The 19,015-nt window shown below is 29.6% G+C and overlaps 3 protein-coding genes across 5 annotated transcripts; 1 reads left to right on the top strand and 2 right to left on the bottom strand.

Moving 5' to 3' along the window:
- Positions 1–4,318, bottom strand: LOC123265013 (max-like protein X). Of its 2 annotated transcripts, none has more exons than XM_044728595.1 (5): positions 3,943–4,318; positions 3,444–3,593; positions 626–1,002; positions 434–547; positions 1–350 (listed from the first exon to the last, which is right to left on the bottom strand). In XM_044728595.1, the coding sequence occupies exons 1-5, from the start codon at positions 3,974–3,976 to the stop codon at positions 294–296; spliced, it is 732 nt and encodes a 243-aa protein (XP_044584530.1). In that variant the 5' UTR covers positions 3,977–4,318; the 3' UTR covers positions 1–293. The 2 variants fall into 2 exon arrangements, with proteins under 2 accessions (XP_044584530.1, XP_044584528.1); XM_044728593.1 differs by having other exon boundaries at positions 626–1,005; positions 3,943–4,315.
- Positions 4,319–4,346: 28 nt separating this feature from the next.
- Positions 4,347–10,209, top strand: LOC123265007 (protein SERAC1). Of its 2 annotated transcripts, none has more exons than XM_044728580.1 (8): positions 4,347–4,687; positions 5,139–5,263; positions 5,373–5,778; positions 7,304–7,838; positions 7,917–8,109; positions 9,313–9,474; positions 9,547–9,827; positions 9,907–10,209. In XM_044728580.1, exons 1-8 carry the CDS (start codon positions 4,670–4,672, stop codon positions 10,188–10,190), a joined length of 2,004 nt encoding a protein of 667 aa, XP_044584515.1. In that variant the 5' UTR covers positions 4,347–4,669; the 3' UTR covers positions 10,191–10,209. The 2 variants fall into 2 exon arrangements, with proteins under 2 accessions (XP_044584515.1, XP_044584514.1); XM_044728579.1 differs by having other exon boundaries at positions 4,355–4,687; positions 5,354–5,778.
- Positions 10,210–10,279: 70 nt separating this feature from the next.
- LOC123265006 (probable serine/threonine-protein kinase nek3) lies at positions 10,280–19,012 on the bottom strand. Its single transcript, XM_044728578.1, has 7 exons — positions 17,629–19,012; positions 15,282–15,548; positions 15,113–15,199; positions 13,067–14,862; positions 10,922–11,317; positions 10,627–10,830; positions 10,280–10,496 (listed from the first exon to the last, which is right to left on the bottom strand). The coding sequence occupies exons 1-7, from the start codon at positions 17,711–17,713 to the stop codon at positions 10,323–10,325; spliced, it is 3,009 nt and encodes a 1,002-aa protein (XP_044584513.1). The 5' UTR covers positions 17,714–19,012; the 3' UTR covers positions 10,280–10,322.
- Between the last annotated feature and the right edge of the window lie 3 nt (positions 19,013–19,015).

The raw sequence follows: 19,015 nt of genomic DNA, 5'->3' as shown, positions 1-19,015 counted from the left end.
TTAACAATATTTAAACTATATATTTATAGATATAGATATATTTTTTGTACATAAATACACTTAATTGTTTCCCAATTTAGTTTAATAGTTAAATATTATAATTGACTTGTTCTTATTTCTAGCGGCGTAAAATCCGCACCCTGATAGTTATTTAATCATCACTATGATATTTTTATTGGTAACTTTTATTCCAGCCACTAAGGCAATTATTTGATTGATTAATTAATTAATTAAAAAATTAATTAATTTTGGAAGATTAATAGTAAAAGTAAATATATGATTTCAGTAAACGACTAGCTAATTCGGTTGTGTAATTGTTGGAGTACTGAACGCACAACCTCATGTAATGTCTGAAAGAAAAAAAAAAATTAAAAAATCAATAAATCAATAAAACGATAAAAAAAAATTATTTGAAATTAATAAAAAAAATTACTTGAGGTTTGCAGTGCTCCTCTAACCAACTGAAGACAGAACCCGATAATTCATTAAAGTTAGCAACTGAAATGTGATTAAAGCTTTGGAATAATTGATCCATTATACTCTGAAACTAATTACAGACCGTTAATTAAGTAAATTTAATATTAAATCTCTTGATGTTAAATTAATATTCAATTTATGTCCTTACAACTTGGAACTTAGTTTCATCGGACACTCGCATCTCGGTGTGGTTCGGCTGAGTCTGGTGAGCTTTGACTATCTGTTCGTAATTAGCCTCCATGATACGTAAAGCCAGAACCTCTTTGCGCAGCGCATTGCGTTCCTCTTCCTGCTTCTTTTTTTGCTGCAGCAGAAACTGAATGTAGTCGATAGACTTCTGTAACACCGTCGCTTTGGAAAGCTTGTAGCCGGATGAGTCTGAGTGTTGGCATGATGGAACCAAGTCTTGAAGGGAGTCGTACCCTTTTTTTATCGCGTCACGTCTTTTTTGCTCGGCTTGGGTGTGAGCTTCTCGGCGACGCTCTTTGTAGCTTATTGTCGAGTTTTTGTTATCGCTGTCTTCATCTTCTGGAATTAATTTTGGTTTTAATTCAAAAATTTCAATCTAATCTTAATTATTTACATGAAATATAAAATTTAATCATAAATTCGTTCTTTTTAATTTTCATTTGTTTAAAATAAAAATTCAAATTAAAAGTCAATGATTTATTTAATATTTATTTGAGTTAACATTTATTTCTTGAATGATATTTCATTTAATATGAAATAAAATTAAAATAATTAATAATTTTGAAAGTTTATTTAAAATATCAAGCTAAAATTAAGCAAGCATTTTCATGAGTTTTTATAATAGTATTTCAATTTTTGGATAAGCTATCATTTAAATAAACTAAATATATATCTTAAATAATCTTTATCTATGCTAATAAATGGCCAGACCTTTTTTAGACATGCCTAACTGAAAAAAACTATTAAACCAATAGACATCTAATTAATTTCATAAAATTTATCGTTTCTCAGATAATGTTTTAAGTTGATAATATTTTTTCGATATATTTTTTTAGTTGAAAAAAATAATAACTTTTTATTACAAATCCTTTCTTTAGTAATTTTCTTTAACTAAATAAACTAATTAAAAATTTTCCAAGCTCAATAGAATCTTAATTACGGCTATAGAGATGTAAATATACAAAACTAAAAATAATATTTATTTTTAAAGATCTACTTATAAAACATTTTGATGATATTGACAGCATTTGTCCTTGCAAATAAAAAATTATAAATAGTTTACAAAATTCTTTAAGAACATAATTAAGGGTAAATACTGAAGCAAAGTTAAAAAATTGTTTTACTAAAAATAAACAAATTTCAACTCGAGTTAAGCGAAGCGGGCGATTGACTAGTAAGCAATATAAAAAGTAGAATTTTATTATATAAAGCAGCCCGCCCCGGCTTCGCACGGGTATTTAATAAACCCTTCTATTTGCATCAGGTTACTAAAAAAAGAAAATTATAAAGAAATTTTGAATATTATTATTTTAATGAACTTTTGTTTTGTTTAATGATTGGAGTTTTAGTCAGGATCTTTAATTTTTTTATTAATATAATATGGCCTGTCACCCGGGGATAGTGTAGTTTCCCAACAGTAAAAGAATTTTTCAAATCGGTTCAATAGTTTTTATTCGGAGCCTATTCAATGCAAAACCAACAAACAAACAAACAATTAAATCTTTCCTCTTTATAATATTAGTAGGGTAAAAGACCCCATTAGTGACGGGGACCCCATTACTGACACTTTCTTTGATTTTGGTACTTATTTAATTGATGAAATCATTAATTTCAATAAAAAATATATTATTTCTAATCTTTAAGACCTTTAGATCAAAAAAATTTTTTATTTTTATTCCAAGTAGAACATTTTTTCATTGAAAGAAAAATTGCCACTAATAGGGGTTAAAGGTGCCACTAGTGGGGTCTTTTACCTTATAGAAGTATAGATTATTTATTTTTTTTTTTTAGAACAAAACAATGTGAGTTTTAAAAGTATTTAAGGAGGTCCTTTCGCCGCCAATGTAAAATAAAAAATATTAGATTATGAGTAAATTTAATTTTTTTCTAATAGTTAAGGTCCTTATTTATCTTATAGTGAGGTTTAAATTATACTTTACCGGACAAATTTTTGAAAAAATAAAATTTTTAAATGTTAGTATTTGTTCAGAGTCTTACGAGAAAATCAGACGTTTGCAGTATTTCTCGAATTATACTATCAGTCATGGATTAGATGAAGTAAAAAAAAACTAAAAATCAGATTTTCGAAATATTCAGGTTTCTTTTTTTGCAGTAAAATATATCAGTTACCGAGATATTTATTGACAAATTAATATTTAAAAATCACAAAAAATTCTCAAGTTACCTACTATAAAATGGAGTCAAAAGATTTGGCAACGTTGCGTAGCGCGCGAGCTTCAGACCATTCAATAAATTCAAACTAAACTTTAACGCGCTTATGTTTTTCATGCATACTTATTAGTTAATTTATTGTTAACAAATTTTCATAATTCATAATTGAAAAATAAAACAATAATTAAAAAATACTAGCATTCCTGCCATGAGAAATTAGAATGTTATGGTTTTGTGACTAAACATTTTTAATTAATTTATTTATTTACACTGACTGCAAAAAGTTAAACACGGTTAAGGTTATATTGTGCAAATAAAAATGTAAACAACCGAAATAAAGCGTTGCCAAATCACGGACAGGTTACTAACAGCTGATTCACAACAGTCAAATTAATTTTTGTATTTAACTATTTTTTTTTTAATTTTCAAAATTTCAACGATTAATGCCTCATATACTATTTATTTTTTAATTTTAGGAATTTTTATGGGTTTTGTATTTTAATTTATTGAAAATTTACTACTACAATTGTTATGACTCAACTGGAGCGAAAGGACTTCCTTAAATTAATCTGAGAATTTAAAATAAATAATGATTCAATATTTACCAGTATTATGTGCTGATGACGACGGTGTGTGTAATGAACCAGTACTATTACATCTTGAAAAAACATATCGTTCTGTTGGACTTGATGGTTCCAATTTCATATCACTGTCAGAACCATTGCCACCATTTGTCAAACTCTTCATTGTTCCTTCTAAAACAAATTTTTTATTTTAGTAAGTACGTTATACAAATAAAAATTTGTTTATTCTTAATGATACTGAAATCAACAAACATATGACAATTTTAAGAATTTTTATTATTAAGTAGATTACATTAAAGAAAATTTAAAAAAATTTCACTTGTAGAAAATTTTAAAAAACTATGAATAAACTTTTTTAAAAATATTGTCATAATTATTCATGTAAAACCTAAAAACAGTCAAGTGTTTGCTGATTTTATCAACATGATTTTTCCAGTTATTTTTTAATTAAAATATAAAAAAAAAAACAATGTAATTTTCCATTAGATTAGAAAAATAACCTCAAAAAAAAAATACTCACGGATCTCGTGCGTTTCTTTTATACTATCGGCCATGATTAATTATTTAACAATTAATATATTACTACTTAATTATCAAAATCACCGAAAAATACTTGCACAGTTAAAAAACGGAAGAGGATGAAAACAAACAAAGAAAATGAAGGAACTAAAATGTTCATAAAAACATCGATCGCGACAATTATAATCTCGGAACTAATTAACACGGATTACATCAAGGACATTGTCTAGAAAGTAAATAAATAGTAATGGTTGTGATAAAGTTAATCACATATGTCACGAGTATTTTCAGTAATTATTATGATTATAAAAATAAAATATATGTTTCGCAAGACTTAACGGAGCCATTTTACTTGGTGTGGTTTTTTAAAAATTAGAATTAGAAAGTGTAAAAGGAATATTTCTTACCGACTAAATGATTACTGCCTTATCGGTAATTTTACTTACTGACAGCGACACTTGTCAACTCGTATTTATTTATAATATACACATACCCCTTTTTTATATAAAAAAATTACAAGTAAACAGTAAACATTAGTTATATGTGTTAATCACCTTGATCTAACATTTTGATAATTCTCACTGCCAATTAATGACTTAACTAAACAAATAAACTTGACTAAACAGTTATTTTAATAATGAAATGATGTAGTGTCACACGTGAAATGTCTTAACCATGGCAATTAAATCATATTTTAAGTATGTTTACTATTTCAAATCACTTGGTGCATGCATCGTTATCTTTGGGTACGTAAAAAATATTCATTAGATTTTATATGACATTAAAATTAACAGACACTTGACAATTTTTTTATTTTTTCTGAAAAATAAACCAGATCTAGAAAAATGAGTTTAAAGTTAGCAGTCACTTGACAATTTTTTATTTTTTATTTAACAAACAAATTTGGTCCAAAAAATTATTTTTAGAAAATTGGATTTTTAATTTTTTTTTTATTTTTTTCTCATTTTTTCGCCATAATTTATTTGATAAAAATGATCAAATAACTGCTAAATTAATTTTAATTGTCGAAAACTATTTTTAAAACATTGCATTTATAATTTTTTGGAGTTTACAAAAATGAAAGTTTTTAAATAAATTTTTTTTGCTCTAATTTATTTGTTAAAAATTCTCAGATGTCTCTCAATTTCAGTATCATAAAATTAATAATTCTAGAATTAATAAAAATAAATTTTTTAGTGGCTCCTGGTTTGTCTACCAAGTACGAGAGACATCACAAGTCCTACGATCAACCGTCGCTACCAATGTGCTAAATCTAGAACATACTCAAGCTCAGTATATTTATTTAGACTCTCATCAAGAAGGTATTTTAACCGGCCATATTTTTCATTAATTTCAATTAATAAATTTTATTAATTTATCTAATTATAAAAAATGTACAATTTAAAACGCAGATATTTTTATCTGCAATAGTGACGATCCAGTCAAAGGTAAGGGAACAAGTCTTTTAGGTATTGTGACCAGGTGGTGGAAATCAATCAATCAATCAATCGCGTACAGATACTTAAATGTCGCGAAGCATGGAAGCAAGTATACACGAACACGCGCTGTTCATGATCTAGGAGCTATGAAGCATCTCCAACCCTGGGTCTGTCAACAGATAGCTCAAATGATGGATTCAAGAACGGCGGTGGCTCTCGCGAGGATCGCTGACTCGGACCTACGGCTTTTTCTCAAGCCGCCTCATCATTGGGTCGATAAAAAACTGTACGAAATAATTGACCAGTTGCACCAACTTCTTGTTGATATGGACAAGCTTTGTCAGTCTAGTCATTCGTGTCTGTCGCAGTTTATTAGCAAGAAATTTTACAGTTCTCGGGTAAGTGTAATATGTTTAGTCAGATAGTTTAATATGTTGTGGTAACAAATTAGTTTAGGTATGGTAATTATTTGATTAGTTGTTCTAACAAAGTGAACCAAGTTGCAATAACAAATCAGTTTGTAATGACATTAAAGTTAGTTGTCACTTGACAATTATTCAATTTTCTTCAGCAAATAAATTTGTTCCAAAAAATCATTTTTTAAAAATTGCATTTTTAGTTTTTTACAATTTCTAAATGTCAAGTTTTTTAATAATTTTTTTGTTATAAATTATTTATTACAAAAATTCTTAAAATTGTCAGCTATCTGCTAAATTAATTTTCATCAGTTTGTAATACTGCTTAATCAATCTGTAGTCTTAACAACAATCATTTTGTTGGAATAAAAATGTCTGTTTGTTATTACAACTAAATTATTTAGTTAGCATTACTTAGCTGATTTTGTTAAAATAACAGAATTTATTTGTTACCTTGAAACAATAAATTTGTTTTTGTTACTATTCATAATTTTAACAAAATTATTTAGTGAGTTCAACAATAAAATTTTTTAGACCAACTAACTAGTTAATGTTACTGTAACAAAATATTTTTTGTTAAGGTAGTTGTCATGATACAATATTGTCAAAAAATTAGAGATTATACGCGCCGCAAAAGTATATGAGCTTGTAGCTAAGTAATCCATCATTTTTACGCAAGACTGTACCCGTGGAGACGCAACCCATACAATTGTTTCTGTCTGACTCCGTAGATATATACTTTTTCATAAATTGTTGAATTTTAATCCGTTATTTATGAATAATTAGACGATCAAAAATTTTTTTTTAAACTCACAACAAATACATTAAAAGACTGTCAATTTTTTGAAAGTTTCTGACAGTTAGTTTTTTTTTATAACTGAGAAACTGGTAAAGAACTGCAGAGAGCGTATGCAATCAATGTTAAATATCCAATTTTTAATTGAATTCATCTCGGGTTATAGGTGGTCAATCGACTTTAAATTTTAAGGGTAATTATATCATCATGTCCTTAATAAGTATACAAAAATTTAGAATTTTCTGACGGTATGCCTTAACCAGAACAACTACCTTAACAACAATCATTTTGTTGAAATAAAAATATCTGTTTGTTGTTACAACTAAATTATTTAGTTAGTATTACTTAGCTGACTTTGTTAAAATAACAGAATTTATTTCGTTGCCTTGAAAAATAAATTTGTTTTTGTTACTATTCGTAATTTTAACAAAATTATTTAGCGAGTTCAAAAACAAAATTTTTTAGACCATTTAGCTAGTTAATACTACTGCAATAAAATATTTTTTGTTAAACAAAAAAAAATATTTATCCCTTTGAAAGAAGCTAGTTGGTTCAACCAATCGACTTGTTAATTCAGCTAAACAGTTTAGCTGAATTAATTATAGGGTTTTGCTACAATAATAAAACTGTTTTATTGATATAATATACTAATTAAATTTTGTCGTAAAAAAAAATTTTTTTAAGTTAAATAAATGAATCTATAATTTTCAGAAAAATTTAGAGTTTGATCACGAGTTATCCAGCATTGATTTCACCGCAACACCCACGATAAGTTGGGACGAGCAGTTACTGACCCAGTGCATTAAAGCTATTTATCATCACACGGCAATCGAACAGTTCAGCCGAGACCTTGCGAACGCGCGAGGACTGTCAGTTTTGATGGAAGTCAAAAAGAAGCTCAATGACAATGTAGACGTGTGTATTTTGCTGGCTAAAATAATATCCAATTTGTCATTGTATACCGAGCTGGTGGATGATATCTTTCGCTCAGGCTGGATCGGAGTTCTTGCTGCCTGGTCGCGACACAAAGACATCAGACTCGCTGGACCCGCTGCGAGAGCTTTGTTTAATATGGACGTCGATGTTAATAATGGAGAGAAATTTCCCAGAAGAATTTATCTACTGCATCCGATGAATAGAACCAGGTCCAAGGCCAAGATTGATGTCATTTTTATTCATGGACTGCTTGGTGGAATTTTTATTTCTTGGAGACAGCGAGATCCTGATTTGACACTTAAATTCGTAGGTTTGTCAATTATTTTTCAATGAAATAGTTTTATGAATCGATGCCAGTGATAGTTTAAGTGAAAAATTTACTTTTTAGATTCTACGAAAAATGATAATGAAGATTCATTGATCAATATAGTTAAAGAATACCCTCAGGAATTTTTTGAAGACTTAGCTCGTGATTTACAAGTGAGAGACTGGAAAAAAATAGGTCATGATTATGAAGTGATATTAGATGATTGTCCAGTTTCAATGAATTCACTTGCAGCTGGGCCATTTACTTGCCCTGGGTAATTAATTATTATGTTCGGTTTCTAAAAATTGCACGGCTCATGATGCGAAGCATCAGAGAGTGCTTTACGATCGAAAAATTTGTTTTGCTTCGATTTCGCAACTATTTAATTAATTACACGATTGGTAATCCACGTAGTCTAATTAATTTGCGCATCATTCGATTGATTATTTAATGGAGACTAGTAACCTTGCAGTCACTATGTGACTGTCGTGACTTGTAAACTATAAATAAGTTAAATTTTGCGTTATTAAATAATGACTTTTGTTAAATTGTACTTTACTTTCTTAAACATTGACGTTTTTAAAGATATAAGATCATCCCGATGTTACACTCATCAAGAGCTTTCATATGAGTAAATATATGAAAAATTGATGTGAGTACTCAATTGAAAGGTCTCGATGAGTGTAACATCGGGATGAGCTTATATCTTTAAAAATGTCTATTGTTCACAAGATACAAGGTCATTTCTTAATTATGTATCTAGAAATAGAGAATTTTCGAATGCAGTCAATACTTATCATCATAAATTGACTATTGGTGAGAATGATATGAAACCTTGAAGAGGCACAAATTCAAGTTAAGACCTTTGCAATGACTCTAAATTACACTAAAAATACCGATTTTATGATATGATTATCGTGGACACTAAATTTTTCTTATTCTCTTAATAATATAGATTAATTCTGTCACTGGTAAAAATCAATTTAAAATAATAGAACCAGAAAAAAATATCAAAATAGTTAAAAGAAAATTCCTGTCAATCAGCACATTTTCCGTTTGAAACACGATAACTTGCGTAAAAATTCACGAATTCAATCAGTTTTTTTTTTTTTATTAGCTTCAGATCCACTTTACGGAGATTGTTATTACAAATGGTCATCTTACTTAGTGTTGTTTAATCGTTATTAATGAAAAAAAAAAATACACATGAGTGTTTGTATATTTATTTAAAAGTAATAAAAAAAAAAAAAAAAAAAAAAAATAGCAAATTGCAAAAGTAATATTTACATAAAAAATAGTAAGGTAATATTTAAAATAAAATTTAAAAAATTATTTTTTCAAAACATTAACTATTTTTTTTTTTTATTTATTGAATAAATGAGCATTATGAGTTGTGCACTTTTGGATTTGCCAAACTTTATTTGAAAATATGTTTATTTTTTTTTGTAATCTTAACATATTAAATAAATTTTTCCAGTAATGAAATTTGTACTGAATACCAAGGAATTGATTTAACAAGAACAGAGTGTTGGCCAAAAGACTGGTTACCTAAAGACGTGCCATCAATCCGCGTAATTGGAATTAATTACGATACTAGTTTATCTTTATGGAGTCTTCCATGTCCAATAGAAGTTTTAAAGTAAATTATCACTTAAAACTTACAATTTAATTGCTCGTAAATTTTAATTAATAAATAAATAAATAATTGCAGAAGTACGATAAGTGAAAGAAGCCTAGAGTTTACCAAGAAACTAGTCACTGCTGGCGTGGGAAAACGTCCCATTATTTGGGTCTGTCATTCAATGGGAGGTTTATTGGTGAAGAAAATGCTTGTTGAAGAATCAAAGACTGGCGATAAGCATCACCTCTGTGATAATACCAAAGGAATTATTTTTTATAGCACTCCTCACCGTGGATCTCACGTTGCGGCGCTTAAACAGACTACGCAGATGCTTCTGTGGCCTTCCATTGAAGTTCAAGAGCTAAGAGAAGGTAGCTTGTTAGAAATTAGTTATCTTCGTCTGTATTTATTAAATTATTTATAATTAATTAATTGTAAAAATAATTTTAGAATCACCACAGCTTCTGAAACTTCACCAGGAATTTAAAACAATGCTTGAAAAGTACAAAATGGAAATAGTGAGCTTCAGTGAAACAAAACCGACGTTTGTAAGTGCGATGAAAGTACCTCTGCAAATTCAATTCGTGTTGCCAAAATCAGCGGACCCAGAAGTAGGCGAATTTTATGAAATACCTCAGGATCATTTGTCGATATGCAAACCAGCAAGTAAACACTCGTTTTTGTATCGCAAAGTTGTTGATCTTTTAAAAAAAAATCTTACCGAAAATAATTAAATATAAATTGTAAATTAAATGTATATTTTTTTTACTTAATTAGAGTGAAAGGTAATTTATAAATTGAGTTAAAAAAAAAAAATAAATAATTATAGTATGTTAATTTTTTATATTTTTTAGACAAACGGTTCATTAAAAATTAGTGTCGTAATCGGGCGGATGGCGTGAAAAATTAGCAGTACTTTCGTAACCGGCGAACTTGCTGCTTGTGTGAGATGGCTGATAGTAATAACCGTTCCAGTCAGATCTCCAGCTGTCATAGACATTGTATTTCTCATTGTCAGGCACGATACCGTCCATTAAAATCTAAAAAATATTTTGCAAGTTCCATAAAAAATTTAATTACTAATTCTATTCTCTTTCATTCAATTTTTTTAGCAATTCATTTTATGCAATTGACCCAGGTGATGCAATTACAAAAGATTTGTTATGTTACCTTATTTGAATTTGACTCAAAGGATTTTTCCTTCCATGCTTCGGGCTCGTTCCAGATCGTTGAAATTTCCGACTTCGGATACTCGTGCGATGATCTATGGGAGGACGCTACATGACTTGAGTGTATTATATTTTTAGCTGCTTCTTCTCCGTACATTCCGGATGCTGGTGGCCTCAACTTCGATGCATTTTGCCGATTTAAGAGCTATAAATTTATTTATTTTAATTTTAATTAATGGAACTTTTTTTTTTTTTTTTTTTTTTTTTTTTCTAGTGAGATAATTATTAAGACTCACAACAGAGACTCCAAAAACAATAATAAACAATAAACCACCAACACCAATAACAATAACAGCAATAGCCCACTGTGGAATCAGTCTGTCGTCCCTCTCAATTTGCTGCGGCAAGGTAACTCGGGGTATCACTACAAAGTCAGTTGACTTGGGATCAATTACAAAGTTTCCCAATCTCACTGGACCTTTGTTTATCTTCGTCTCGTTCCATTTATGAGCATTATAAGCTCTCAGCGAGTCGTGGAACAACACTTTCAACTCCTGAGTATTTATCTTTTGGCTCAAATCTTGGAGTTCTACAAAATAGTCTACCAAAATGCTTCCCTGGCTAAAAGCGTCGATGCGTATATTTTTGTACCATTTTCTCAAGATCGCAGACTTTAGGAACACCAAGTTCATCTGTAAATTATTATAATTATAATTATAAATAATAATGATAATTTTATTAAAATTTATTACTATTATATAATAAAATTAGTTGTTTTAATCAAATTTAGAATCATTGGAAAGGTCTTGCCTTGAATTTGTACCTTTTAAAGGTTTTATATATTTTTTAATAATAGTCAATTTTTTGGAGGAGTTTTGAATAGTTTTTGCCCATGAAATTATTTTTAATTTACCCTTTCATAGCACTATTTTCTTTTAATTTATTTCAAAAGTACCTAAACTATGTATAGTGTGGTTATAAATATCAAAAAAAGGCCATTCGGTAGCCGAAATGGAAGTAGATTTCTCAAATAAAGAAAATTTTTTTCTTATAAAATAATAACAATATATAACTTAATTCATTGATTAAAAAAAAATTTTAATTATGAATTTAAAACTATTTAGAACTAATTTTGTTCAAAAAATTATCTTGTAAAGTAAAAAGTTTTTCGAATATTAATCAAATAATTTTGAAAATTGTAAGATTTTATTTATCAATGTCCAAATTTTAAGTGACTGCTTAGAAACGGCAGTTTCTAAGTTAATCCGAATTTTAAAACCGGATGAAATTTTAATTGAAGAAAAAAATATTTAGAACTTATTTGTGACATATTTACTGACGACCTACCCGAATACATAACACGAAAGACTGATCAATATCATGATTATTGAATCTATATCATGTTTATACTACACTGAGAAAAAAAATTTTGTTGCCCAGAAAAAAATTTCTTAGCTCAAGAATCGTTTAAAATAAATTTTGGTTTTTTGACAAAAGAATATCAATACCTATCATAATAATAAAATATTGGCCTTAATTTAGATAGATTAACAAATGAATAGATTCACTTGAATTAAACAAAAAATAATTGGATTAATTCGATCAATTCTTAAGACAAGAAAATATATTCTTGAAAATTATCAAAAATATATATTCTTGTGACAAGAAAATTTTCTCAAGAGTAGCACTTTTCGTTCTCAGTGTATGATACAGCCAATAATTCTAAAACGGCTGCAACAGTAAAACTGTTTCATTAAACGAACTCTAAAAAAAGTAATATTGAGGCTATTACCACTTCTAAGGAATGAAAATTGAAGCTTAATAAAAGAGCTTCACGATGCAACTTACCGAATTTCAATATCTTATTAAGTTCAGTAATTACACCAATACAAATTGAAGTGGTAAAAACATCAATTTTTACAATTTTCAACATTTCAAAATCCTGTCATTTCCAAAATACTCACCCGATTAAGCTCATTTTCGAACTTAATCTTAGTTTTTATTAATAGATAAAGCATTTTGAGTTTGAGAAGTATCGGTTAGAAATTGTAAGAGATATCATGCTGACAAGCCGCGTTATATGTATATACATACATATATAAACTTTTGAACGAATGATATTTTCTGACTCAGTTTATCGAGCTGAGTCAGAAAATGGCTTAATTTTTCAGAAGTTGCGCCATGAGGACGACTGCAATAGTTAGATTTTTATAAAATCTACTAAAAAATCATTAAGCGAAAGTTTTCTTATTTATAATCCGTAAATATCGGCAGTTACACAGTGACTGCAGGTTGCTAGTTATTATTATCAAATAAAAATTTTCAAAAATTCATGATAATGATTTTTTTGTAAAATTTTGTGTAAAATTTAAAATTAAAAAATTAAAATAATAATGATAAAAATAGCAATAATAATTTCTGTATAAATAAATCTAACCAACCTCTTTTTCAATTTCATCAGCCAACAATTGCCACTCTTTCGTATTACGATCCAGGAGTTCCGGAACCCAAGTAGCATTACCAATGATCCGAATAGTACCAGCAACTTCACAATCTTCTTCACAGAGTCCGGGAGTAGTAGGTCGGATCGTCGTGGTGGTGGTCGTCGAAGTCGAAGTAGTTGAAGGTTCACTAGTCGACGTGACAATTGAAACATTATCAGACGTAGCAGTCGCGGTTCTGGCAGCTTCAAGCAATTTCTCAATAGAAATAGGGGTAGTCGAAGGTGTTGGCCACCCAGTAAACTCCGTAGTAGCCCTAACAGGCCAGCCCCTTTGAATTTTAGGAGTAACAGCAGTTGGCGCGTCAGCAGGTCGACTAGTAGACGCTGTTTTGGCTATCGCTTTCCTACCACCAGGTCTGCTGGGAAACACTAGCTTAATACCTTTGCTAGTAGTACTAGCTTCAGTAGTACTCATAATAACTTCTTCAACTTTTTCTTTTTCTTTAAAACCAGGAGGTAGCAAAGCAGAAATATCAACGCTAGACTTTGAGAATAATTCTTGCAAGCTCTTTTGTATCGGCGTACCAGTTGTCGTCGTGGATGTCTCAGACTTGGTTGGATTTTTTTTGAAATCTGGAGGCAAGAAAGCGCTGATGTCAACGCTTTTTGCAAATAAATTCTGCAAAGGAAGTTCCTTAGTTATCTCAGTGTTCTCCGGCTTGCTGGCTACTTTAAAGTCTTTGGGCAGCAGTGCCGAGATATTAACACTAGACTTAGCAAGTATATCACTGAGAATAGTCTTCTCAGTGGTCTGATCTTCTTTTTTGATTTTATAACCCGCCGGTAAGAAAGCGCTGATGTCCTGAGCTTCTACCCTGACCTTGCTGAACGGTTTCCTGGTGGTCTTCCTTGTGGGCTCTGTTGTGGTAGTGACTCTAGTTCTTGCAGAACCCGGCCAGGGTATTCGGAAAGGCTTGGGCTTGTCAGCAGGTTGATCATTCATTTCCACATTCATCATTTCTTTAATCTCCAAACTCTCCGTAGTCTTCGCAGCTTCAGTAGTCTCTGGAGACTTACGCCGTGGAACAAATTTGCTGATCACCGGGGCTTTGGTAGAAGTCGTCGTGTAAGTTTTTCGTGTGGGTCTCTGCTCACTCAGGACATCCAGCTGCAGAGCGTTTCCAGCAGTTCTGAATCCTCCGGTGAGAAATCCACTCGAAAGTTCTGATTGCACGCGATCCAGCTTGTCGATTATACTTTCCGTCGACTCGGCGACTGTTTTGTTGACTTTGCTGTCATCTTCTTGATTATGATCATCAGAATCATCTTTGTTTTCTTCATTAGTATTAATATTTTTGCTAACCGCGTCGTAATTGTTGACATTGAAAGGCAAATACCTGGCTCCGGAAATGCTGCGACTGGTCTGAACGGAAGCGACGATCATCGCGTCTTCTGTTGTCTCTTCAACAGCTTCTGCAGATGAATTAGCTGTCGGGGGTGGTGACATTTGTTCCGTTGTCATTGGTGGTGCTGTTGGTACCGAGTACGTACCATTGACAACACTCTTGGTAGTAACAACAGACACCACTGCTTCGCCTATCAGAATGCTTTCATCGTCATCATAAATATTAGGCGAAGAAACATTTAAATTTATTTTTTTATCATCATTGACTATCTGTTCTTGACTTTCAGCTACTACATCTTGACTGTTGACTGCTTCTTTACTCTGAACAACTTGTTCATGACTATGGATTGCTTCTTTGCTTGCTGATTCATCATCATATGTGTCATATTCTGAAATCAATTGATATATTAATAGATTGTTTACCTTTTTTTAATCTATAAATTTTTTTAATACGTCACTATTTTTTAGTATGTCACGGATATTATCAAGGTTTGAATTTAACAAGGTAGTTATTAATAAAATTCATTATTTTACACGGTATGAGTCTTAAGACTTGATTAAGTCAAAAGACGCTACCGGATACGCGCAATAACAATAAATGGAAGAAAATAAAAGTTAAATAAAACCGTGGGATTTTACCTGCCGCTTGAGAATTTGTCGCATTATCATAATCATCGTAAAATTCATCTTCGTAGTCACCAGGAACTTCCTCTTTTGTTTCATAATCTTTAATTTTTAAATATACATGTATGTATAACTTTGTTTTCAGATTAAGAACAATAAATAGTAATTAAGTTATTCAACTTACGGATTTCTCTTGTCTCAACTTCTTCTCTCTCGGGAGTCTCTTCATAGTCATATTCTTCATTGACGTCTACTTCTGCAGGTCGCAGATCATTATTTTTTTTATTATCATTATTATTATTATTATTATTATTATTATTATTGTTATTAATATTAATATTGCTATAATTATTGCTATTATTATTATTACTATTAATATTAGATTGCGCTACCGCTTGGTTCTGTCCATAAACAGAATTCGTTGGATATAAACGACTCCATGTTCTGATTTCTGTAAAATAAAAAATTTTTTTAATTTATGATTTTTTCTAATTTCAGTGTCATGGTCATTTTTGATACTTCTTGAGATGTGGCGCTTCATCGTTTTTTGACTTATTTAAATAATTTTACAAATTTTATGTAATTAAAAGGATTTAGATTGTATTTTGTAATCTGTTTATGAAAAATAGTATTATTTTATATGTATTGTAATGATGAATTCAAGACTTATTTAACAATTTGTATTTTGACATGGTTTATTGAAATAATTTATTTATATGATACATGTATTTTAGATTGTCTGAAGAAGTCGGGATGTCCGATGAAACGTTGCAATAAAGTGTGAAATAATTCTCAATATTGCGTTTGTGGTCTGATCAACCTGATTATTACATTTATTAAAAAATCGACTAATTTATATTTTTATTTATGTTATTCTTCGTCATGACGGATTCACAAATTTTATTTATTAAAAGTTTACACAATTTGATATTTATGTAATGACATTAAAGTTAGTCGTCTCTTAACAATTTTTTAATTTTGTTTAATAAAAAAATTTGTTCGAAAAAATTATTTTTAAAAAATTGCATTTTTTATTTTTTTAAATTTCTACATGTCAATTTTTTTTTGCTAATATTTTTTTTTTGGCATAATTTATTTGATATAAAATTCTTAATGTTATTAAATATATGCTAAATTAATTTTCACATTTATATATATTTTTTATGAAGTTTAAAAATTTTTAAAACAGGTGTCTTGTTTATCTGATTGATATTTTAAAAAAAGTTAATTTATAGAGTGCTATACTATTTTTTTTCTCTTAATGAGCATGAAAAACTGAAAAAATTAAAAAAATGTCATGATAATTAAATCAGCAGGCATCTGATAATTTTTGTAATTTTTATAAAAATTTAATTCTGATAAACAAATAATTTTGAAAATTCAAACTTATAATTTTTTTTTAATTTCTACATGTGGAATTTTTCTTACTTAATTTTTTCAAAGATAATTTAACTGTCATAAAAATCAAAAAAATTTTAAGATGTCTGTTGACTTTAGTCTCATAGAAAAATGTCGCGATATTTATAAGTTAAATATATTTATAATCTTTTAAAAAATTTATAAATTTTGAATATTAAATTTTTCAATATCAATACACTTTTTTTTTATATTCTGCGGCAAAAATAATTTAAAAAGAAAAACAATTTTTTTGGTACTTTAATTTGTCAGATTAAAAATTTTTTTAAATTGATAAAATCGAACTCAATGACACCCAAAATGTGATTGATTTTTTTTTTAAATTTTATATTTTTAATCTAAAAAATTTTAATTTTAAAACAAGGCAAGGATGGAATTTTTTTTAGTTATTTCGAATGAAACAAATAATTAACAAAATAATTTTCCAAATCTATCATAATAAAAAAAAAATTAACAAATAAATTTTTCAATTTGTTATGCTCAAAAAACGGTGTAGCCTCACACCTAAACTATTACCAAGAAAAAAAAAAAGTAAATTTATTCATACGTTCATAAACTACTTCATTAAAAATAAAAAAAAAATATAAACAGTTTGACTTTAAAAACATGATTAGTTCCAGTAATAATAACCAACAAAAAATGATTATTAAAAATAAATATACCGCATAAATTAGCATAAATATCGAGCAGGAAGTGCTTTCTAACTGTAAACTATGTACTTATAAGTCTTACATTTATAAATCCGTATGGTCATTGGTCGCCGTGACCAAAAGGTGGTCAGCAAATAATGTAAAAATATACAGAGATCTTGACATCACACTTTAACAATTAATATTATATTTTAATGATAATGTTATTAAAAATGAAGAATAATTAAATTTCTAACGTTTAAAATAATAATATTGAGAAATAAGCTCGCAAATCGGGGCCTGCAGCATAAATATAACACGAGAGCCACTCTCTTTTCAGCTGGCCTTCGTTTTAACACGTAACCCAGTTCATACAATCCGAGCAACGATATTCTTTGTCCAAAATAATTCATTTCTCATAATTCATAATCCTTAGTACATAACACCTACTCAATAATTATAGAAAAATTATAATTAAAAAATTACCTTGCGCATGAGTATCGACAATAAATAACAAAAGAAGCAAAGTAACATTTCGCAATATGACATCTGAGTGCATTATAAGCTTCATAATTCACAGCCTGATAAAATGCTGATGTAAAAAGCCACCCTGGGCTTTATTTTAGATAATTTTATACACCGCCCAAGGTGTCCAATCAATTTAACACTCGATGAATCCACTTTATTCACGCATTTTACCTCTCGACCATACTTCAGTGTTCCAACACAAAAACTTTGATGTTTAAATTTCTTCTCAAGCTTAAAATATTCAAAATTGCCCTTTAACTAATTATTAATTTTGAGTAATTAAACAAAATAATGAAGAATCGACGCATTTTACTGGATCTAGCAACATATTTGTCACTGGTACAAAATAAACTGATAGGTAGAAAGCAAAATCCTACTTTCACTCGTGGATACCACCGAGTGTTGAAGCTATGCAGGCACGTTGTTGCGAGAGGTATTCCGAGGCCGCCAACAGGACCAGAATTGTTGGTGTAAGAGTGTTGGTGAGCGTATAAACCAGTGTGGTATACAATATACCAGTATAGCTACAATAATATAATATATAAGTAAAAGACCAACAAGTAAATAAAAGTATAAGTAGAAGGGGCATAAGCGGGCCCGACGTTTACTGGTTCAGCCTTTTTACAATACCTTCTTGCTTCTTACATCTGGAGGTGAGTGGGAGACCGCTCGTTTTGTTCGCTTGAATAAAAAATAAAAATTGTCGCGTGTCCGCATCCCTCTTATATTAAAGACTCGAGTTAAGAGTTGCTTTTCCGTCTTGCATTGGTGTGGTTATCTGTTAAGGACAACCTGGACTGACCTGGAGCGCAACTGAGCTGGGACTTGATACAAGCACATTATACATTGCCATTGCACGGAAGTTCGTTCACCCACGCTGCTAAGACTTCACCCTTTCCAGTGTTTATTTTTAAACACACATTTTTCGACGGCCTCCTCGAGGACATCCAGTTGTCCTGCATCCTATCGCTGGATTTTTTTTTCTTTTTGCTCAAACTCTTTTACTTCTTAGTCTTCTTTTTGTTACTTAATTATTATGCTGGTAATAGTTAAGTATAGCAGTAGGGTTTTCACTTTCAAAGGCTGGAAAATTCCACTGGGCGTGTGAATCAAGTGAAAACGTGGTCTTTGTGCTCGATCTGGTTACCGTTAATGTTTACTTGCCGAGTAGAGCTAGACTAGACTACAGTCGACATAAAAATAACGGAATGGCTTCTTTTTTTTCCTTTAATGTCCTCCCGGATCCTGTTTGCTGGTGGATTCTTCGCGGAACTTTAAGGGAATGCAGGCTCAAGGTTTTCAAGTTTGACTGCATTTTGTGTTCTTAAAATTTAATTAAATATTA

Source organism: Cotesia glomerata, linkage group LG5 (genome assembly GCF_020080835.1).
Source record: "Cotesia glomerata isolate CgM1 linkage group LG5, MPM_Cglom_v2.3, whole genome shotgun sequence".
NCBI classification, from domain to species: domain Eukaryota; kingdom Metazoa; phylum Arthropoda; class Insecta; order Hymenoptera; family Braconidae; genus Cotesia; species Cotesia glomerata.
Note: the sequence above shows the minus strand (reverse complement) of the source record. Positions and strands in the feature narration are given on the sequence as shown.